The 16,177-nt window shown below is 39.7% G+C and overlaps 1 protein-coding gene across 7 annotated transcripts in view; it reads right to left on the reverse strand.

Annotated features, from left to right (window-relative positions):
• Window positions 1-1,416: 1,416 nt before the first annotated feature.
• ENAH (ENAH actin regulator) overlaps window positions 1,417-16,177 on the reverse strand; it is a 90,456-nt gene continuing 75,695 nt past the window's right edge. For 4 of the 7 annotated variants that reach the window (XM_058835232.1, XM_058835230.1, XM_058835226.1 and 1 more), the window contains 8 exons: window positions 15,998-16,134; window positions 15,557-15,611; window positions 15,210-15,258; window positions 13,046-13,112; window positions 10,573-10,635; window positions 7,143-7,221; window positions 5,893-5,950; window positions 1,417-5,098 (listed from right to left, as the gene is read on the reverse strand). In XM_058835232.1, coding sequence (XP_058691215.1) covers window positions 5,061-5,098; window positions 5,893-5,950; window positions 7,143-7,221; window positions 10,573-10,635; window positions 13,046-13,112; window positions 15,210-15,258; window positions 15,557-15,611; window positions 15,998-16,134 — 546 coding nt within the window. In that variant the 3' untranslated portion in view covers window positions 1,417-5,060. The remainder of the gene's footprint in view (window positions 5,099-5,892; window positions 5,951-7,142; window positions 7,222-10,572; window positions 10,636-13,045; window positions 13,113-15,209; window positions 15,259-15,556; window positions 15,612-15,997; window positions 16,135-16,177) is intronic. The other 3 variants (XM_058835233.1, XM_058835231.1, XM_058835228.1) reach the window with 1 other exon arrangement.

Here is a 16,177-nt window from a genome sequence, read left to right on the forward strand (position 1 = left end):
TGGTAACAAAAATTTACATTAAAGATGGTAAATATCAGATGATGATGGGAGATCCCTTCCAACTCTACTGTGCTTGAGCAGCTGAGGGAGAGACCTGCAGTCACAAAGAGAAGTGAAAATGTCACACAGGTGACAGCTCTAAAACAGGCTGAGAAGGAGGAGAAGGTGGTGCCCATCACTGAGTAACAATGATGGCAAAATTATGCATCTCAGAGAAAGTATCAGCTTGCAGCTGCCACAGCCAGAGCAGCAGCACAGCCCAGCTGCAGCAGCTGCTCCACATCTTCTGCACTGAAGAGTTTATCAGTAGGACATGAGAACAATATTCACTGAGATCCAGGACAGCAAGCTCTACAAGGTAGATGTTAGAAAACACAGTTATATAATGACAGAGTTCAACTGGGATCCAGTTATAAAAGGGAGGCAATTTCCAAAGGTCCTTGACTTTCAGCATCACCGTGACAACCAGCTACCCGAGGGAGACCCTGAGCAATGGAAGATGCTGATTACCAGGTATCCTGCAGACTGGGCTGTGACTGTAAGATTTGCCTGAGCTCTTCCAACATCCAGAACCACCCCTCCTCTGCCATATCTTGGAAAATTACATCAATTTCTATTGCACATGTTTTTAACTAAGATTATATACATAGACTGACTTGAATATATCTCCTGATGTATCAGTTTCAACAGTGTCATTGACCATTTCCATGGTGTTTAAATAAATATTAACTCCTGGTAGGTCCTCATAAAGACTGACTTAAAAATACGCTCTTCTGAACATGCAAATACATGTTGTGACAGCATTGATTAAACATACTACTTCTCCCTCCTTTAAGATTCCAAGACAGCATGTAAAAGAAGCCCCATTTCCCAAAACCATCTCCTAAGATAAACGATTTAAGTGATCTTTAGCCTGTTCATCAAGAACTTTGAACTGGCCCCACTCACTTCCTCCAAATCAACCACTTTTCCCTTTTTACCCTCTTTCCATCACCTCCTACCCAGCAACAGCCTACAGAATCAAGAAATTTAAAGCCTTCAAAGGAACTGTTAAGTCTTTGGTAAAAAGCCAATTTGGGAAAAATTTTTCTTGCTTCCCATCTTGTTTACCTACTGAAAACTGAGGGAATCTTCTTGATTTTTCATTTTCTTTGTATGACTAGATGTAAAAGACATTGGCAAGTAATACTCAGCATTGGAACTGAGCCAAATTAAACCTTTTTAGAAGAGCCCATGACAATCCCCACTTTGATCAACCACAGACCATCTCCCTTCTTTATAATACACAACTAAAAAAGTAGCTACCATCCATATCTTGACACCAATGGACTGAGTTGGTAACACTATTAGGACATTTACATCGGAAATGTTTACACTAGGTGCCTAAACACTGCCCCAAGAACAGCAGACCATTTTAGAATCCAGTGATAATTTAATTTTAAAAATCCCAAACTTTTATAACTCACTAAGGTTGGTGCCAAACTTGGCACTGGGACCAAGGTTTGCCAACCAACAGCAGCAGCCAAGTACAGGTTCAGGATGTCAAGTCAAGGACATTTGAACAGCTTTGCTCAGTATTCTGCTCTAAGACAAATTGAGCAAAACTGTCCTTAGTGCACAGAAGCCTCTGATGATCTGCCATGGTAGGTTTGCTTTATTACAAGTATTGAAAATAAGTCATGAACATAAAAGCAGCAAAAGAAGAAGTCAGACTGACTGCAATTATTTCCCCCCCAGACTTTCCTTCTCCCTCCCATGTTCTCTGTGGATACAGAGACCAAAGTGTGTATATGCCATGTGAGAATGTAAATCACATCATACATTTGAAATGAATTTTAATTTATGTACAGCAGTTACCATTCATGAATGTACACAGTCCCTGCAGTTACATTCTTTATAAGGTTAAGTCTTCACTGCTCTCTACTGGACCTTCTGATGGAGAAACAGAAAGGAGAGGTGGAATCAAAGAGTAAGGAAAGATCACAGTCACTAAAAATTTGGGGACTTTGAGTAGTAAATCTCAGAGGGTCTTATATGAGGTTCCAGAAATAAATGGTGGCAACGTGTATATATTGCAATTTTATTTCATTCGCTCAAACAAAACGTTAGCATGTAAGAAATTTAAAATGACACAATATGATAAAAATAGCAGAGAATGAACTGAGAAACTAAAAAGAAGGTAAACCTAAATGCATGAAAAGTCAACATTCATTAGTGAACAGCTTCAGTCTTTGATTGACACTTGATAACTTTAAAACAACGAACTGGAAATCATTATGACTGTCTGAAGAGATTTCAGCACCAGCACTAAGGGTTTTACATTCAGTTGGTTTGCGGTTGACTCGGTAGCCACTTGTCTATAGTGCAGGTTTATCACAGGTCAGATCACAGTGTTGAGGAAAGCAACGCCCTCCTGGCATTAGGAAGGATCCCTTAAACTGCCCTCAGCTTAAGACATCCATTGTACAAAAGCACAGAACCACCACAATATGGTTTTTAAAGAACTTAGTCACCAGTAAGCAAAATAATCGTAGCTTCTGCAGTTCATTTTCAATACTGAAATCTCTGGAAACGGCGCAACTGTCAGTAGGTCAGGAAATGTCTACAGTAATCTTTAATTCAATCAGATTTTCTGGAAAGAACCAGTTCTTCAGGTTGGGATTACAGAGAGTATGAATGTAGAAGCAGCACAAAAAGACAACAACTGTTCCTTTTTCTTTTAAACAGAAATCATGTTAATTGTAGACCAAGGCACAAAACGTTTAGTGCATAAGCCAGTTCCTTGCACAATCTAGAAGTTCAGCCTTTAATTTTGGACCACTTATAGCCATCCATGCTATTCCACTATGTAACTCCTGAACCCTCCTAGAAACGAATCAAACGTGATTTCTGACAAAGGTAAACATCCTTACTGCTCAAAAGTCTGTGTAAAACAAAAAGCTACATCAACAAAGATGAAAATGCCTCCTCTTGTTTTGAGAAAAACAGTACTTGACAAGCTTACTATGGATTTTTTCTTTTGAATGCCTTCAATAAATACATGCAGAAAAGTGATGTTGTTTCTCCTCTTTATTAAAAAAAGAAAGAATAAATGGAGTTAGGCAATATTTCCACTGTCATCTTCCCTTAGAATCTGAACCTATAAGATCAGGCAATGTTTGAATGGGAGACAAATTTCCTATTGAAGCCTTTCTGAAGCTGTTAAGTGCTGTTTTGCTTTGGTGTTCAGCACTCTAGACAGTCTGTTACTGAAAGCATCTGTGCCACGAATGGAACTGCCTGTACTTGTAAGCAAATCTCCCCACAAATTGTAGGTAAACTTTTCTTCTGGATCAGCACAGATCCCAAAGCAAACACAGCTTGGAAAAAATCGACAGTGCAAAGGTAATGGGAAGATTTTGATCCATATTCTTTGTCCAAAGCACTACAGAGCCAATTTGCAGAATTTCTATCCCACTGAACTTTACCTCATTAAAAAACAAAATTAAAAAAATAAAAATTTACACTCATAAGACTGAAAACCCTGGGAAAGAGAGAGGTATCACCTCCCCTAAAAATGATTCCCAAATTGTTGAGCAAAATCAATGGCATATCACTGTTGGTTTTTTTCGGGATTTGCGTTGTGTGGAGCTGCAGGGGTTTTTATGTTGATTTTGAGTTTTTTTGGAAAGGAGGGTGGCAGATAAATTAGGAGGAGAAGGGGCCATTTACTGTGACCTGATCGTTGTCAGGTAACTACTGCTGTTCTGTTTCATTAAACAACCAAAAAATAAAGGGAGTCTCAGAAAAGAGTGAAGCAGAGGGTCATGGTGAAAAGGTGAAGGACAACGCACTTACACAGGGGCACCCTCAGCAAGTCGGATGCCTACAACATTTTTTCTCTCACCGAGAAATGAGTTTGGTTCACCTGGGAGTTTCAGAACCATACTGGAAGTTATTACTGAATTTCAAATAGAAAACTGAAAAAAGATACAAAAGGATCAAGTACCTGGTTCCATTAACATGGTTACTGATAAAAGTCATGTTTTCCTCATTATTACACATGCATGTAAGATGAAGAAAAAGTGTAGAAAGTAATAAAAATGTGTCACCTTCCCCCTCCCTCTTCCCACATCTTTCTGGGCATAAATTAAGCCTTACAAATGAAAAGGCTACTCTGTGACATGCAATTTTTCTTTTAATTAAAAAGCTGGCTGTGTTGTGTTACATTACAAAATGTCCACATGCATAAATCTAAAAAAAGCCCCAAAATCTACTGTAAATCTACAACATACTAATGATTTACATTTGACTGCTGATTCGCTTTATGTCGAAGTCTTAGATTTGGTAAAGCATCGTAACAATGTAGGAAGGCATCTACATCTTTAAACTCTGGACTGTATTTGCTTTTTTTTTATTTTTTATTTTCCTAGAAAATTGCATGAAGGCTAACTAGAGAGGCTTCCTATCATAAAATTCCAAAATCTTGATATGTCATCACCGTCTAGGTCATCCTTACTTACAAATATTGCCCTTTAAAAGCACACATCTCTAATTGTTCCTTGTCTTGTGAACCGAACCTCTACACATCTGATCTCTTAAATTACTCATGGAAATGTCAGATATGATAGGAAGACAAACCTGAGATACATTTGAAGTACAACAGTATAACTTGCTAACTCCTTCATTAATAAAGAAAACCTCTCTGAAAAGCCTTCCCAAGCTTTTCCCTGTTTTTTTTTTGTCTTAACAACAAATTCTGAAACATGTGCAATTTTATCTTGACACGAGTAGACTTCAAAGCACTGTGATCTTGTCTGATAGATGTAGGAATTTCTGCATAATCATTACAGTAACTTTAAGAGTCTTTTCCACCCCGCTGTAAAGGTCAGAAAAAAGCTGCAAACTAGGAGGGGAATAGCATTATCACCAGAGTGATGTGTCTGAAGCTTTTCAGAATAGGTTGTTTCTCCCTCCTTCCAAGTGTCTGTCTGTCTGTCTCCGTTTTCTTCTAACAGCTCACAAAACGTAATCAGTTTTATATCAAGTTAAAGAGTCACATCCGCTTAGTACGAGTCTTTCTATGCAGTGTTGGACTTGCTGAGCTCCTGCCTGATAGCTGCAGAGAGACAGAGACAGAGTTAGCAAATCAAATAAATCAGGGCAGGAAGCTGGAACACAACACTGACCCCTCAAAGCAGGCTCATCCTGCTCTTGCAGCATGAATAACCTGCACCTAAGGCAGCCCCATGTGGCTTCAGACAAGCTGCATTATCAACCAGGCACTAACTTTTTCTTCCTGTAAAATTTATGTTGGAATCTTAATTTTCAGTTCCCACTTCCACCAAGGTAATAAATCATACACAGAGTTTTATTTAATTCCTGACAGGTGGACCTTTAATATTATGCTTTCTCAATGATTTCCCTTAAGTACAGAAGACTACATAGGAAAATAGCTTCTGTTAAAATAAAAATGAAAACTGTGAGAATTCTTTTCTTTGACTTTTATGTTACAGATCAAAGAGGTAACTGAAAGCTGGAAGCACAGTTCTCCTCTGAATGTTACTAGTTTTGAAATACATGCCTCAGCAGCTCTGGATTATTTAAAAATAACCCACCTACCACCACATAATACTAAGGGTAACTTCAAATCACTCAAATACAGCATCACTTCAACCACTCTTCAAAGACACACTGGTGTCAATGTTCCACTAAAACAAAACCCCCCAGAGAGAAACCACTGAAGCACATCAATTGGAACAGGTCTGGCACAAGTGGCTTGCCACCAGACGAAGAACAAAGCTACTTTTACCAATAAATCACTGTCAGGCTACCAATATATTGTATTTACATTTTAAAGCACCTGCAGCTACTCTAAAACTGAGCAGCAGCAGTGAACAGAGCAATACTTACCATCAATGAGTTCTTCCTTTAATTTTGTTAGCTCCTTCCTCATTTCATCTAAAATGTCCTAAAATGTGTCAGAGCATAAATAACAGATTAGCAAACAGGTTAGTTTTGCCACCTTTAAATTTCTATGGAGAGAAATCTAGAACTCTCCCACTACAGTCCTTCCCATTAATCCTTAACCCTTATGAGAGGCATAGCTTCCAAGTTAATCCTCAAAACCTAAGGCATCCCTACAAGATTATTAGTGCAGGGGCAATGCAGAAAAAACAGTCTCTAGAAGTGCCACAAATTGATTCCTGCAGAATTTATGAAAGGAGAAGGGAGAAGAGTGAGAAAGCTTTGCTACAGGTGAAATATGATGTGGAATGCAAAGAAAGGAGCTCCCTAAACACCACAAGCCAAGGAAGTATTCCAAGGAAAAACAAACAAACAAACAAGAGTAATCAAGGTATCAAGGTCCCAGTCCCCGTGGAATGTGATGGAATGAAGGCAACAGAGGGAAATGCTGTCCCTGCTTTCTTCTAAGCTCCTCCAGAACCACTCACCAGGCCAGAAGCCACTCTAGAACTACCTGTTCAACCAACCAGAACCAATCCATGGCCCAACCTAAAGCCAACCACTACGTGGGAACACGGTCTAGAAGCAACCAGAAGTTGCTACCAAAGTAAAACTGGCTCTAGAATTACCCACTGAGCTGCAGCCTGTGCCAGAATCTCCCTCCCCCCTTGGGGATGGACCCATTGACCCAAACACTGCTTGGAGATCCTTCACCTCCAACTCTGCAATTCCCACAGGATTCCTCTGCTCTTGAACTGGAGAGTTACACAAAGGACAGCATCCCTGGATGCTTTTCCACCACCAAACTTGTGACCACGGGTGCTCACATCTGATATTAAAACATGGTGATACTTGTTCTGCTGGAGCTGCCCCAAGGCCTTGTTGCTTGTTTGGGTACACAGAAGAGAGGGAGAGGTTTTCCAGGCAAACTGACTTCCCAGTTCTATCTCTAATGTCAACACCATCCTGTGTGTGCTGCCTAATGCAAAAGCAGGAACTTTGGCTTTCTAAGCCACCATCCTACAGCTCCAGCTCCTCAGAATACTGACACATGGTAGGGCAAAAATAAAGACTAGTAATTAGTAAATCATTGACTTTAGAGCTGGCTAACAAAACAGTTAAAATTGGTATTGGACAGCTGCAAATCCTTATATCCAATTTATAGAGCAATCTTTTTTAAAGCATTATACACATACCTGCTTCAATCTGTCATAATCTAGACCTTCTGACTGTACTCCGTTGGCACTGGGCTGTCCCGTGGGTGTAGATTTTGGTCTGCAGCACAAAAACACATCCATGAGTTACTGGCTGCTTGTTAATACAGGATATATAGGACTCCCCCATTAAAATTGATGATATTTGATAACAAAAACATGGTAAAAATCAGAATGGAAAAAAAAAAATGTTGGGAGTGGGAGGATGGGAAGAATCAAGCAGACCCAAAATACCACGCAGAATAGAAAACAACACCCAAGAATGTTTTCCACACACTGGGAATATTAATTATCATAAGGGTTATTAGTTCAAAACAAGAACTTTCAAAGCAGCAGACAGATTTCACTGTCAGTGGTTTCTGACTTCTTCATAATGGGCATGAAAAGCTGAATGCCTTCAAATGTCAAGTACTTTCCTTTTTTAACTGCTTGCTCATTCAAAAAGAGGCTCTCCCAAGGAAGCACTCCCACCAGCTAATGACTGCATGTTGATTCTGACTGTATGAGTGCTGAGCAATCACCCTGGGGGATTTTCAACAGTTGACAGACCCAAGCAATGTTATCCAACTCCTCTGCAACCTCAATTAGTCCATCAGTTGCTTTCTAAAGCTACTGAAATAGAATACTGTAACAGTAGCAAGATTCATCAGGTGATACTTGAGAGGAAGTTCTAATGTTTTGGACTATGTCACCTTTGATGTTTGCTTATGAGATACTCTGTTTTAGACATCAACAACTTGCTTACCCAGACCACCTTGCATTTTTAACACAGATTCCAAAAAAAGGGACTTTCCTGCCTTTCCACTTCTCTTTTCTGATCCTCTCTTTCATCCAAAGGTAACTCAGACTCATGCACTTACTAGAGCTATGAGCAGAGACAGAGCCTGGATCTTTCACAGCAGGAATACCAAGGGTTCCTCAAAGAGGGAGGAATGCTCTGCTGCTCTTAAATACATTTTACATCTTGGCTAGCATTCTCCCTCCCTATAAAACTTCAAGCCAAAAAGGAGCTGTAGATAAAATTCCTGACAATTCATCTCAAGAGGTTTCCCTGACGTTTAGAATTATCACAGTATGCTAACCTTAAGGAAGGGCAGAGTATAAAGCAGACTAAGCTGGGTCCTATTTCACTGCCCTTGTACATGGCATCTCTGAACAAAATAGCCTGGCCTACACTCAGTGTGTCCCTACAAAATTCCTACACAGGAGGAATTCATTTAGCACTGCATTTTTCTGCATTTGTCTCATGAGGGTGCAGACTGATTTACTGCAACAAAGGGGGACAGGAACAAAAAAACCCACTTTATTTCTTTTTTTGTTTTACAAAATCACTACCTTGATTTTTCACGCATCTTCCCTTACAAGGCAGGAGTTTATCCATAAGGAAATGATCCTTTGTTCAGTAAGAGCTGAATGAACCTCACACTATATTGTCTTGTTGACTTTTACAACCTGACAGGACTATTTTCTGACTTGCTAACTGAAGAACAACACTCAAAATGTGACTCCCAACAGAAAAAGGTGCACACATCAAAATGTTGCTTTGATACTTGTTCTTCCCTTGGGATCACAAGCCTCAGCTGTCACAGCTGTAAAGACTGAAGTCCACACAGTTGAAATGTAAGTTATCAGAGAGAAATTGCTAATTACTATTGCTTGAAACACACCAAAAGCACACAATCCACCGCATTAGACAGAAGATGAAATATTCAGTAACTTGATAGTGAAAGAAGCTGGGAAACAATTCACCTTGCAACTACCAGAGAACCTACTACTGTGTGCACTAATGCTATGAAGACAAACCACAGTTTATGATCTTTTACAAAACTCTACATGTTACAGTGCTTTGTTCAGTATGGAAGAATTCCTTGCTCAAAAACATTCATCAGCTGAGATCTTTGTCAATTGCTGTTTCATCAGGTACCTGGTAGTTAAAGAGTTACTTGAAGTTTACACCTGAAATAGTGAGCCTTGACCTACTCCAGGCAGAACAGCTGAGTTTTTCAGATAATTCATATATAATTTCTGATCATTTCCACTAACTCTAGTTCTGTTCCCATACACTATGGCATGACAGCATTTATCTGACATGACTGAAAAAAATCCTCTTAAATGCAGCTTCTGGCAATTGGTAACAGGCACCTAGTGCCTTGCCTTAATGGAAAAGCCCAAACAATAGTATACTTATTTTTTTGAAATTACTTATGAATTTAATGTATTAATTAGATGACTTTAAAGAAAACCTCTACAGAAACTGTTTCTTCATATTTTTACAGCAAAAAGTCAGTTTTACCCACTGTAACTATCTACTGCTGCTGTTAAAAATCTCCACAGAAAACCTTTATGAACACTGCCCCTCAGTCTTGACAATGTGCTTGTTCCCTTTTTCCTTTCCAAAATGCAAGACATTCTTAATTCAAAGACTGAAATATCATAATTAGCAAAACAGATGATTTCTAATCTCAGGAAAATCCAGCTGTGTTCCTCCCCAAATTATGCTTTTTTTTTTCCCTTTTTCAGCCTGAATGCAGTTGTCATTCAACAAAGCATTAACTATTGAAACTTAGTGAATAAAAACTTCCCAGCTATCTGATCCCAATGTGGCTAAAGAGCTCTCCCGTGTGGTTTTTCATAGCATTGCCTCACACGACAGTGAAGCAACCCTGAGTCCCTAACACACCTTCAATCAAGCATGCAAAGGAAAGATTTTATTCATGCCAACATGCAGAATACACCACCCAAGATAAGCAGCTAAAAGGGGAACTTTTCATACAAAAAAGATTAAGTAATCACCACAACAAGTGTCTTCATGTAAAAAAAAGCTGGAATTTGACTTTGTAATTCTGAGGGGCTCTGTAACACATTTACCTCTGGAAAGGTCTCAAAACCTGAAGGGTTTCAATGTCAGTACTTTATGATCACTAGAGAGTGAAACTTAGATCTCCAGTAAAAATACACATGATGGTAACTAATTTGTGAATATGTTCCAAATAGAAACATTGATTTAAGTTTTGAAAGTCTTTAATCAAAAAGCAGATGTGAAAACACGCCTAGAAAATTAATTCCCGTTCCTCTATATCTAAACTCACAGTTTTGAAAACCTGCTTCTTAAAACACTGCAAATGGTCCACTAAATCCTGGCAAATTCAACAGGAATTTGTACCTTTGCAGCTGGAGACTGCCAGAAAACCAGTATTTTATATTAATTCATACTTGGTTCTTAAGCCATCTCAATTTGCCTTTGACACCATCTGCTTTTTTAACCAGTCCAAAAGTGGGCTCACCTGGACAAACAAAATGTGGAGGAGGAACGTGGTGGTGCATGTGGTGATTACCAACCCATGTAGAAAAGTCCAACCCTGAACTGGTCAAAGGGGTTATTAGGAAGTCTCAAATCCCAACAGGATGATACCTGTTTAATGAATCATAGAACCTGTTTTCAGAAGCAAGCAGATTTTTCCATGGAGATTCCCGTCTATTAGGGGGAGAAACACTACCTTTAAAAGCTATAATAGGTCTTAATTTTGTTCAGTTTTAGCACCTTAAACGCCGTGGGATTTCAGTAGATTCAAGAGTTCTACTTGAATGTTTCAGGAAACAATAAAAGCCTACAGCTTAAGTCTTTTCTGTTTGCTACAAAAAGTAAAGGCCTGATTTTAGGCAGGACACACTTGTTTTAAAATACTTATTGATTCTGAATAACAACAACTGCATCATCTACCTCTGTGGAAGCTTTGAGGAGAAAATTCTGCTGACTCGCCAGTTTCTTAAGTGTGCTTTGCTTAATCCCTGTAAGTTATCCCTGACTTCTGCTGGGAGGACTCACACCCTCCCAGCAGAAATCAGGAGCAGGCTCTCCAGTCCTACCAGGTGAAAGAAATCCCATTCTGGCAAACAGAGTATTGGTGTTTCAAACAGCAGCTCCCCTTGACTAACTCACTCACTCAAAGCTAGTTTAACAAGCTGCTTGCTGAGAGAGACTTGGCAAGCTGGCAAATGTAGAGAAGTAGGAAAAATCCAAGGCTATTCAAGAGAGACTTCTTCTAACACCTTCTCTTTCTATGAAATTTTCCTCATCCTGGCAGAGCAAGCTGTCAACACTGACTAGAAAATTGTATCAGCAGGCCTGAAGTATGTGCTGTGGCACCTTTCAGCAGGTTATGACAGCACTGGAAAAGAATATTGATGTTAAATAAACACAGGACTCTTATGTTGGAAGTAGTTTTACAGTATATACCCAGGGGAGCTCACATCAAATTAAATTCTATCAGCATTTTCCACTGGATGAATGAAGACAAAAGCTTGATAGAGAGAGTGCCCCAATACATCCAAGAGAAATCCCAAAAATCCCCTATACTCCTCCTCTAGGTCAGAAAACATTTTTAAACAGACCTCAGCAACCTCTGAATTTCCCCAGCTGGAAAAAGATAAGTGAAACTGGATGCATGAAACAGTTGACAAAAACCTACTGCTCTAGGGGCAGGTAGAATCAAGACTTCAGAACAGCCCAGACTCCCTAAAAGAGTCTGATATTGAGAGATGCCCTACTTATTAATCCCTTTGCCCTATGGATAAGCAATTTGAGGAAAGCATCTATAGCCAAAGGGCCAGATCAGCCACTGTTTTACACAATGTGAACTCTAAAATGCTCTTTAGGACTCCTTACATCAATTATATCAGTTCCCCCTCAATGCCACATTTTGAAGCAGATCAAGGTATCAGCACAAGAGACCTTGGTTAAAGCAGGTCAGATCTACTGGGGAAGAGGGGTAAGAGGGCAGGGGAAAGTCAAGGCCAAAGGTGATGCAGTATTTTGTTACACTGACAGTGTAGCAGAGAACAACACCACCAATGGCACCTGCTCTTTGACAAAAATCAAAGCAAGCAACCAGAACCAAGGCTGCAGACACTTCAAACTCCTGAATTTATTCTAAAAGACAAAGATACATACAGTATTTAGTGCTGCATTTTACAGGTGAGGACCTCATGGGCAACTGCAACTACAAGTGAGACCACTCAGAGAACAATTGCTTTTAATACTCTGATCACCCAATCTTCTACAGCTGTTTCCCACAGCCAGATTTTAAGGAGAATTCAAGTAATTTCAAACATTCCCAAGCTGAATATGCTCTTTTGTTTTCTCTCAAGAAATTTCGCTAACTTTCACAAGATTATTGGGGGTCAGAGCCCTTTAACCTCTGTGTACACAATACACAGGAATTATATGAACCACAAACCTTCTGCTTAAAGTAAACAACAATTAAATATGCCTCAAAAAATTGCTAAAGCAGCCATTTCACTTACTGAAAACATCTACCAAAACACTCCCTGCCTACCAAAGTTCCAGCTGACAAGTTACCAAAGACTGGTTGATGCACTGAAGGATTTAAAATATTGCTACACTTCTTTAGGATAGACTTTCTTAGATTGGTGTGAGAGTTACTGAAAATTGTCACAGAATCAAATCTTAGCAAGATGGCTTAAATATCCACTTAGGCATTCTATGAGCAGCAGAGAAACCGAAAGAGCACCTATACTCTAGATTTACTACTGAAGATGTGAACCGCAGCACTGAATTTGGTTTTCCCTTGCACAAAATTTCTGACTTCAAATAAAGAATTAAACATTGCTGTAGGCAAATACACACTTTATTAATTCAGGTTATACACCAGCAATTGTTAAAGAAACTTTTGGGTACTACTTTTGATTTTACTGTCAAAAAATTCACTTATTAGCATTGCAGTTTCACAGCAGCAATTTCAAACCCATACATTTTGCTTTTAACAGTATCAAGATGATCTTTACTATTCTAGTCCAGTACCTTTAGCAGCATGTGCAACAAGGACAAATGTAAGGAAAAGACAGCTGGTACAAAAGGGGAGTACCTGGAAATAACAGGTGACTTGCTTCCATTCACTGTATTTGTCCTTTCCCAAGGCTTTCTTGTTAGTTCTGGAAAACAGAGTGAGAAGATTAAAAACTGACTTGTTCTAGTAACTGTGCAATTTATGTGAGGAAACTTCAAGCACCTGGCAACTCAAGTTAGCTGCTTGGTGTTTTGCTCTTTTTACTACATTGCTTTAGCTCTTTCATATTAAGCTTCCTCCTGTTGTACTCATCTGTGAATGCATCCAACAAGAGTATCTTAAAGTCTCACTGATCTCCCAGACACTGTAAATGCCATTTGATCCTTAATCCAGCTGGGAGGTCTGCCTACACTTTATGTATTCGATTGCTTCAGCTATGAAACATGGACTTCCGTAACCAGTCAGCTTCAAATACTTGAGGAAGAGGTTTTTAAGCTAAAGGAGTTTTCCTAAACTGTTAATGAAGTAAAACATTATACAATTAAATGCCTGTTTCAGTGACATGCCAGCAGATACCTGACACAACTAGAGTATCTTTCAACAACAAGAAAGAAGAAGGTTCATTCCTTATGATCTGCACAGATTAAAACAGCCTTTCTGTAGTGTGGACTGCTATTACTTGCTATCATTACTTACTCAGGATTTCAGCGTGCCACTGATCAGTCTTCATTTCAGATTTGGAGTTTGTTTGGTCTGCTCCCTTTATTTCATATTGATTAGCTCTGCTAAGCTGGGCAAGCAGAGAGGCAGAAAGGCCCTTTCAGAGTCTCATACTGACCAGAAGGTTCCCTGGGATGCAGCAGGATACTGAGAATATCTAAATTGCAGAAGTCTGTCAGCATAGTCTGCAACCCAACCAAGTACAGGCTACTTATGCTAGTAATAAGCCTTAAACTTAATTTTATACACCAGTCTTCGGGACTTGTCCTGCCATAGGAGTTATTTTAGCAGGATTTTAGCTGTGTCTGCAAAATTGAGAAACTTCTGCTATGGTTGCAGTTTGCTCAAGGATGCCAAGTGTTCCTCTTAAAACACTTTAAAGACCTGTTCCAGTGATGGGGCTCAGCATTACCAGAGCATCTCACAGGAAGAAATGAAGAAAAATTTTCAACTGGAAGGGAATGGTCAAATTCTGAATGCATTTGACATTTTTACCAGGTTTGATGAGGCTTCTTACCATCACAGATTAAAGGAACCGCTTCCACTGGCTTTAATTTCCTTGTTTTTGGGCCTGTGTTATCAGAAGTGTTCCAAAAGCAGTCATTTTCCTAAGGCTAATGTCCTTTCTCTTTAACAGAATGTGTTTAACAGAGTGAAGCAGACTCTCTTAAAAGAAGAGAGAAAAAAAGGGGTGTGTGTGAAAAACTTGATTCGTGTGATGTCATTTATTTCCTTACAGTCTGACTTCTCTAGATGAGTGCCTGTATCTCAATACTAAGTTTGCCAGTTATTTCCATCTGGACACACAACTCCTAGCACTCCTTTTTATTCCCCAGCCAGGTGTCACCTGGGTTTTGTTCACACTACAGCAGTGGTTTTCAATACTATAAAGCCTGCACATCGTCAAGTGGATGAATCATCTAGAGAAGTGCACACATGGGCAAGCAATCAGCAGAGGAAGCTGGAACAGACTGAATGCTGGTATATTCATTATCCAGTTACTTCCCTTCTGCTTGCACTGCTTTTTGGGATGGCAAACTGCAGGGTTATATGGCACAGCCCTCCCTCTTCTGCAGGTATGTACTGAGAGGTGGCCAGGGCCACTGAGGGTACAACAAGGTACTACTGAAGAGCAGGAAAAGAAAGTCTTGAACATCTCTTGAGAGACAACAATTTACAGTATGAATACATATGCCTGCTGATAATACCTCTTGGCCAGCTGCAGAATGTGTAAGTTTTCCTTACTGAATGCAGCAGAGGTGCTGGCTATGCAGCTCCAAACACTGCCTCTTCAGCAGAGGCATCATGGGCAAAGCATTTCAACACTCTACACTTAAATTCTTTATTCACTTATGTTCTTTTTATCCATCATCTTCTGAACCAGGACCCATTCTACAGCAAAACCCCAGGCTGTAATCATGGGAGAAGAGGAAGGCTCCAAAATTCAGCAGACTTGACTGAGATTTGTCACTAGATTTTAGCATGACAGAGTACCAGAGTTCAAAAAAACTGAACTACTTACCAGGTGTGCTTGTTGAAGAAACCTTAGAAGATGAAGACTCTGATTCTTCCTGGTTAAAAGGGAGAAGAGAGGGAATAGGAAGAGAGAAGGAAGGGAGAAAAAAAATCTTTATAATCTGTTCAATTCACAAGAGTCAATCTCAACTGTTAAAATACTTCAGTTTTTATATATATTTAAAATGGTTCTGCTCAACTGTATATAGAAAATGAGCAAGCATTTCACAAAGTAGTGGTTATATGTGTGCATTTTTATACAGTAAAGTATAAATAATCTCTTGTACACCACAGGAAGCTATCTGATAATCCTTGTACTGAGTAATGTGGATTAGATAAAATCTCTCAACTCACAGTTTTATCTTCTTTCTGCTCTGGTTCTGTTGATCCCTTTTCAGCAATTCTTCTCCTGTAAGCAGAGACAAAAGTTACCAAGCTCATCATGGCTTTAAGATGGAAGAATGTTGTTTACTGCAATTAAAGACTTATACAGCCTCATGAAAATTAGTGTTTTAAGAAGTGCTTTCAAAACACCTTCAAAGGCAAAGCCATCCTGCCAAAGCAACTGTGCAATTTGAAGTCCGTATGCCCTCCCCTACTGCTGCACAAAGGCTTACAAAGAAATACTGGGTTACACTCAAATAAAAATGGCTATTCATGAAACACCATCAGCTTCCCAAAGCAACCACGAGCTGCTGTCTATCTGATCCTCAGCCAGCTGCAATCAGGCAGCCCAAATCCCACCTGTGTGATGGATGACTAAGCAGCTGGAGCAGAGCAAGAACAGCTCCTCACCTCCTGGCCAGCAGGGCACTCATTTCTTCCATCAACCCACTGCCTCCCAAGGGAAGGGGTCCATTTCCACGGCCACCGTCTGTTTTGGATGAAGCAGAGCCTCCTGCTCCTCCACTCGAACTGGAGGAGTCTTCACCCTTCAGAGTGCACAAAAAAACAGCAGATGTGCCAACAGAATGA

This window comes from Poecile atricapillus, chromosome 3 (assembly GCF_030490865.1).
Source record: "Poecile atricapillus isolate bPoeAtr1 chromosome 3, bPoeAtr1.hap1, whole genome shotgun sequence".
Taxonomy (NCBI): domain Eukaryota; kingdom Metazoa; phylum Chordata; class Aves; order Passeriformes; family Paridae; genus Poecile; species Poecile atricapillus.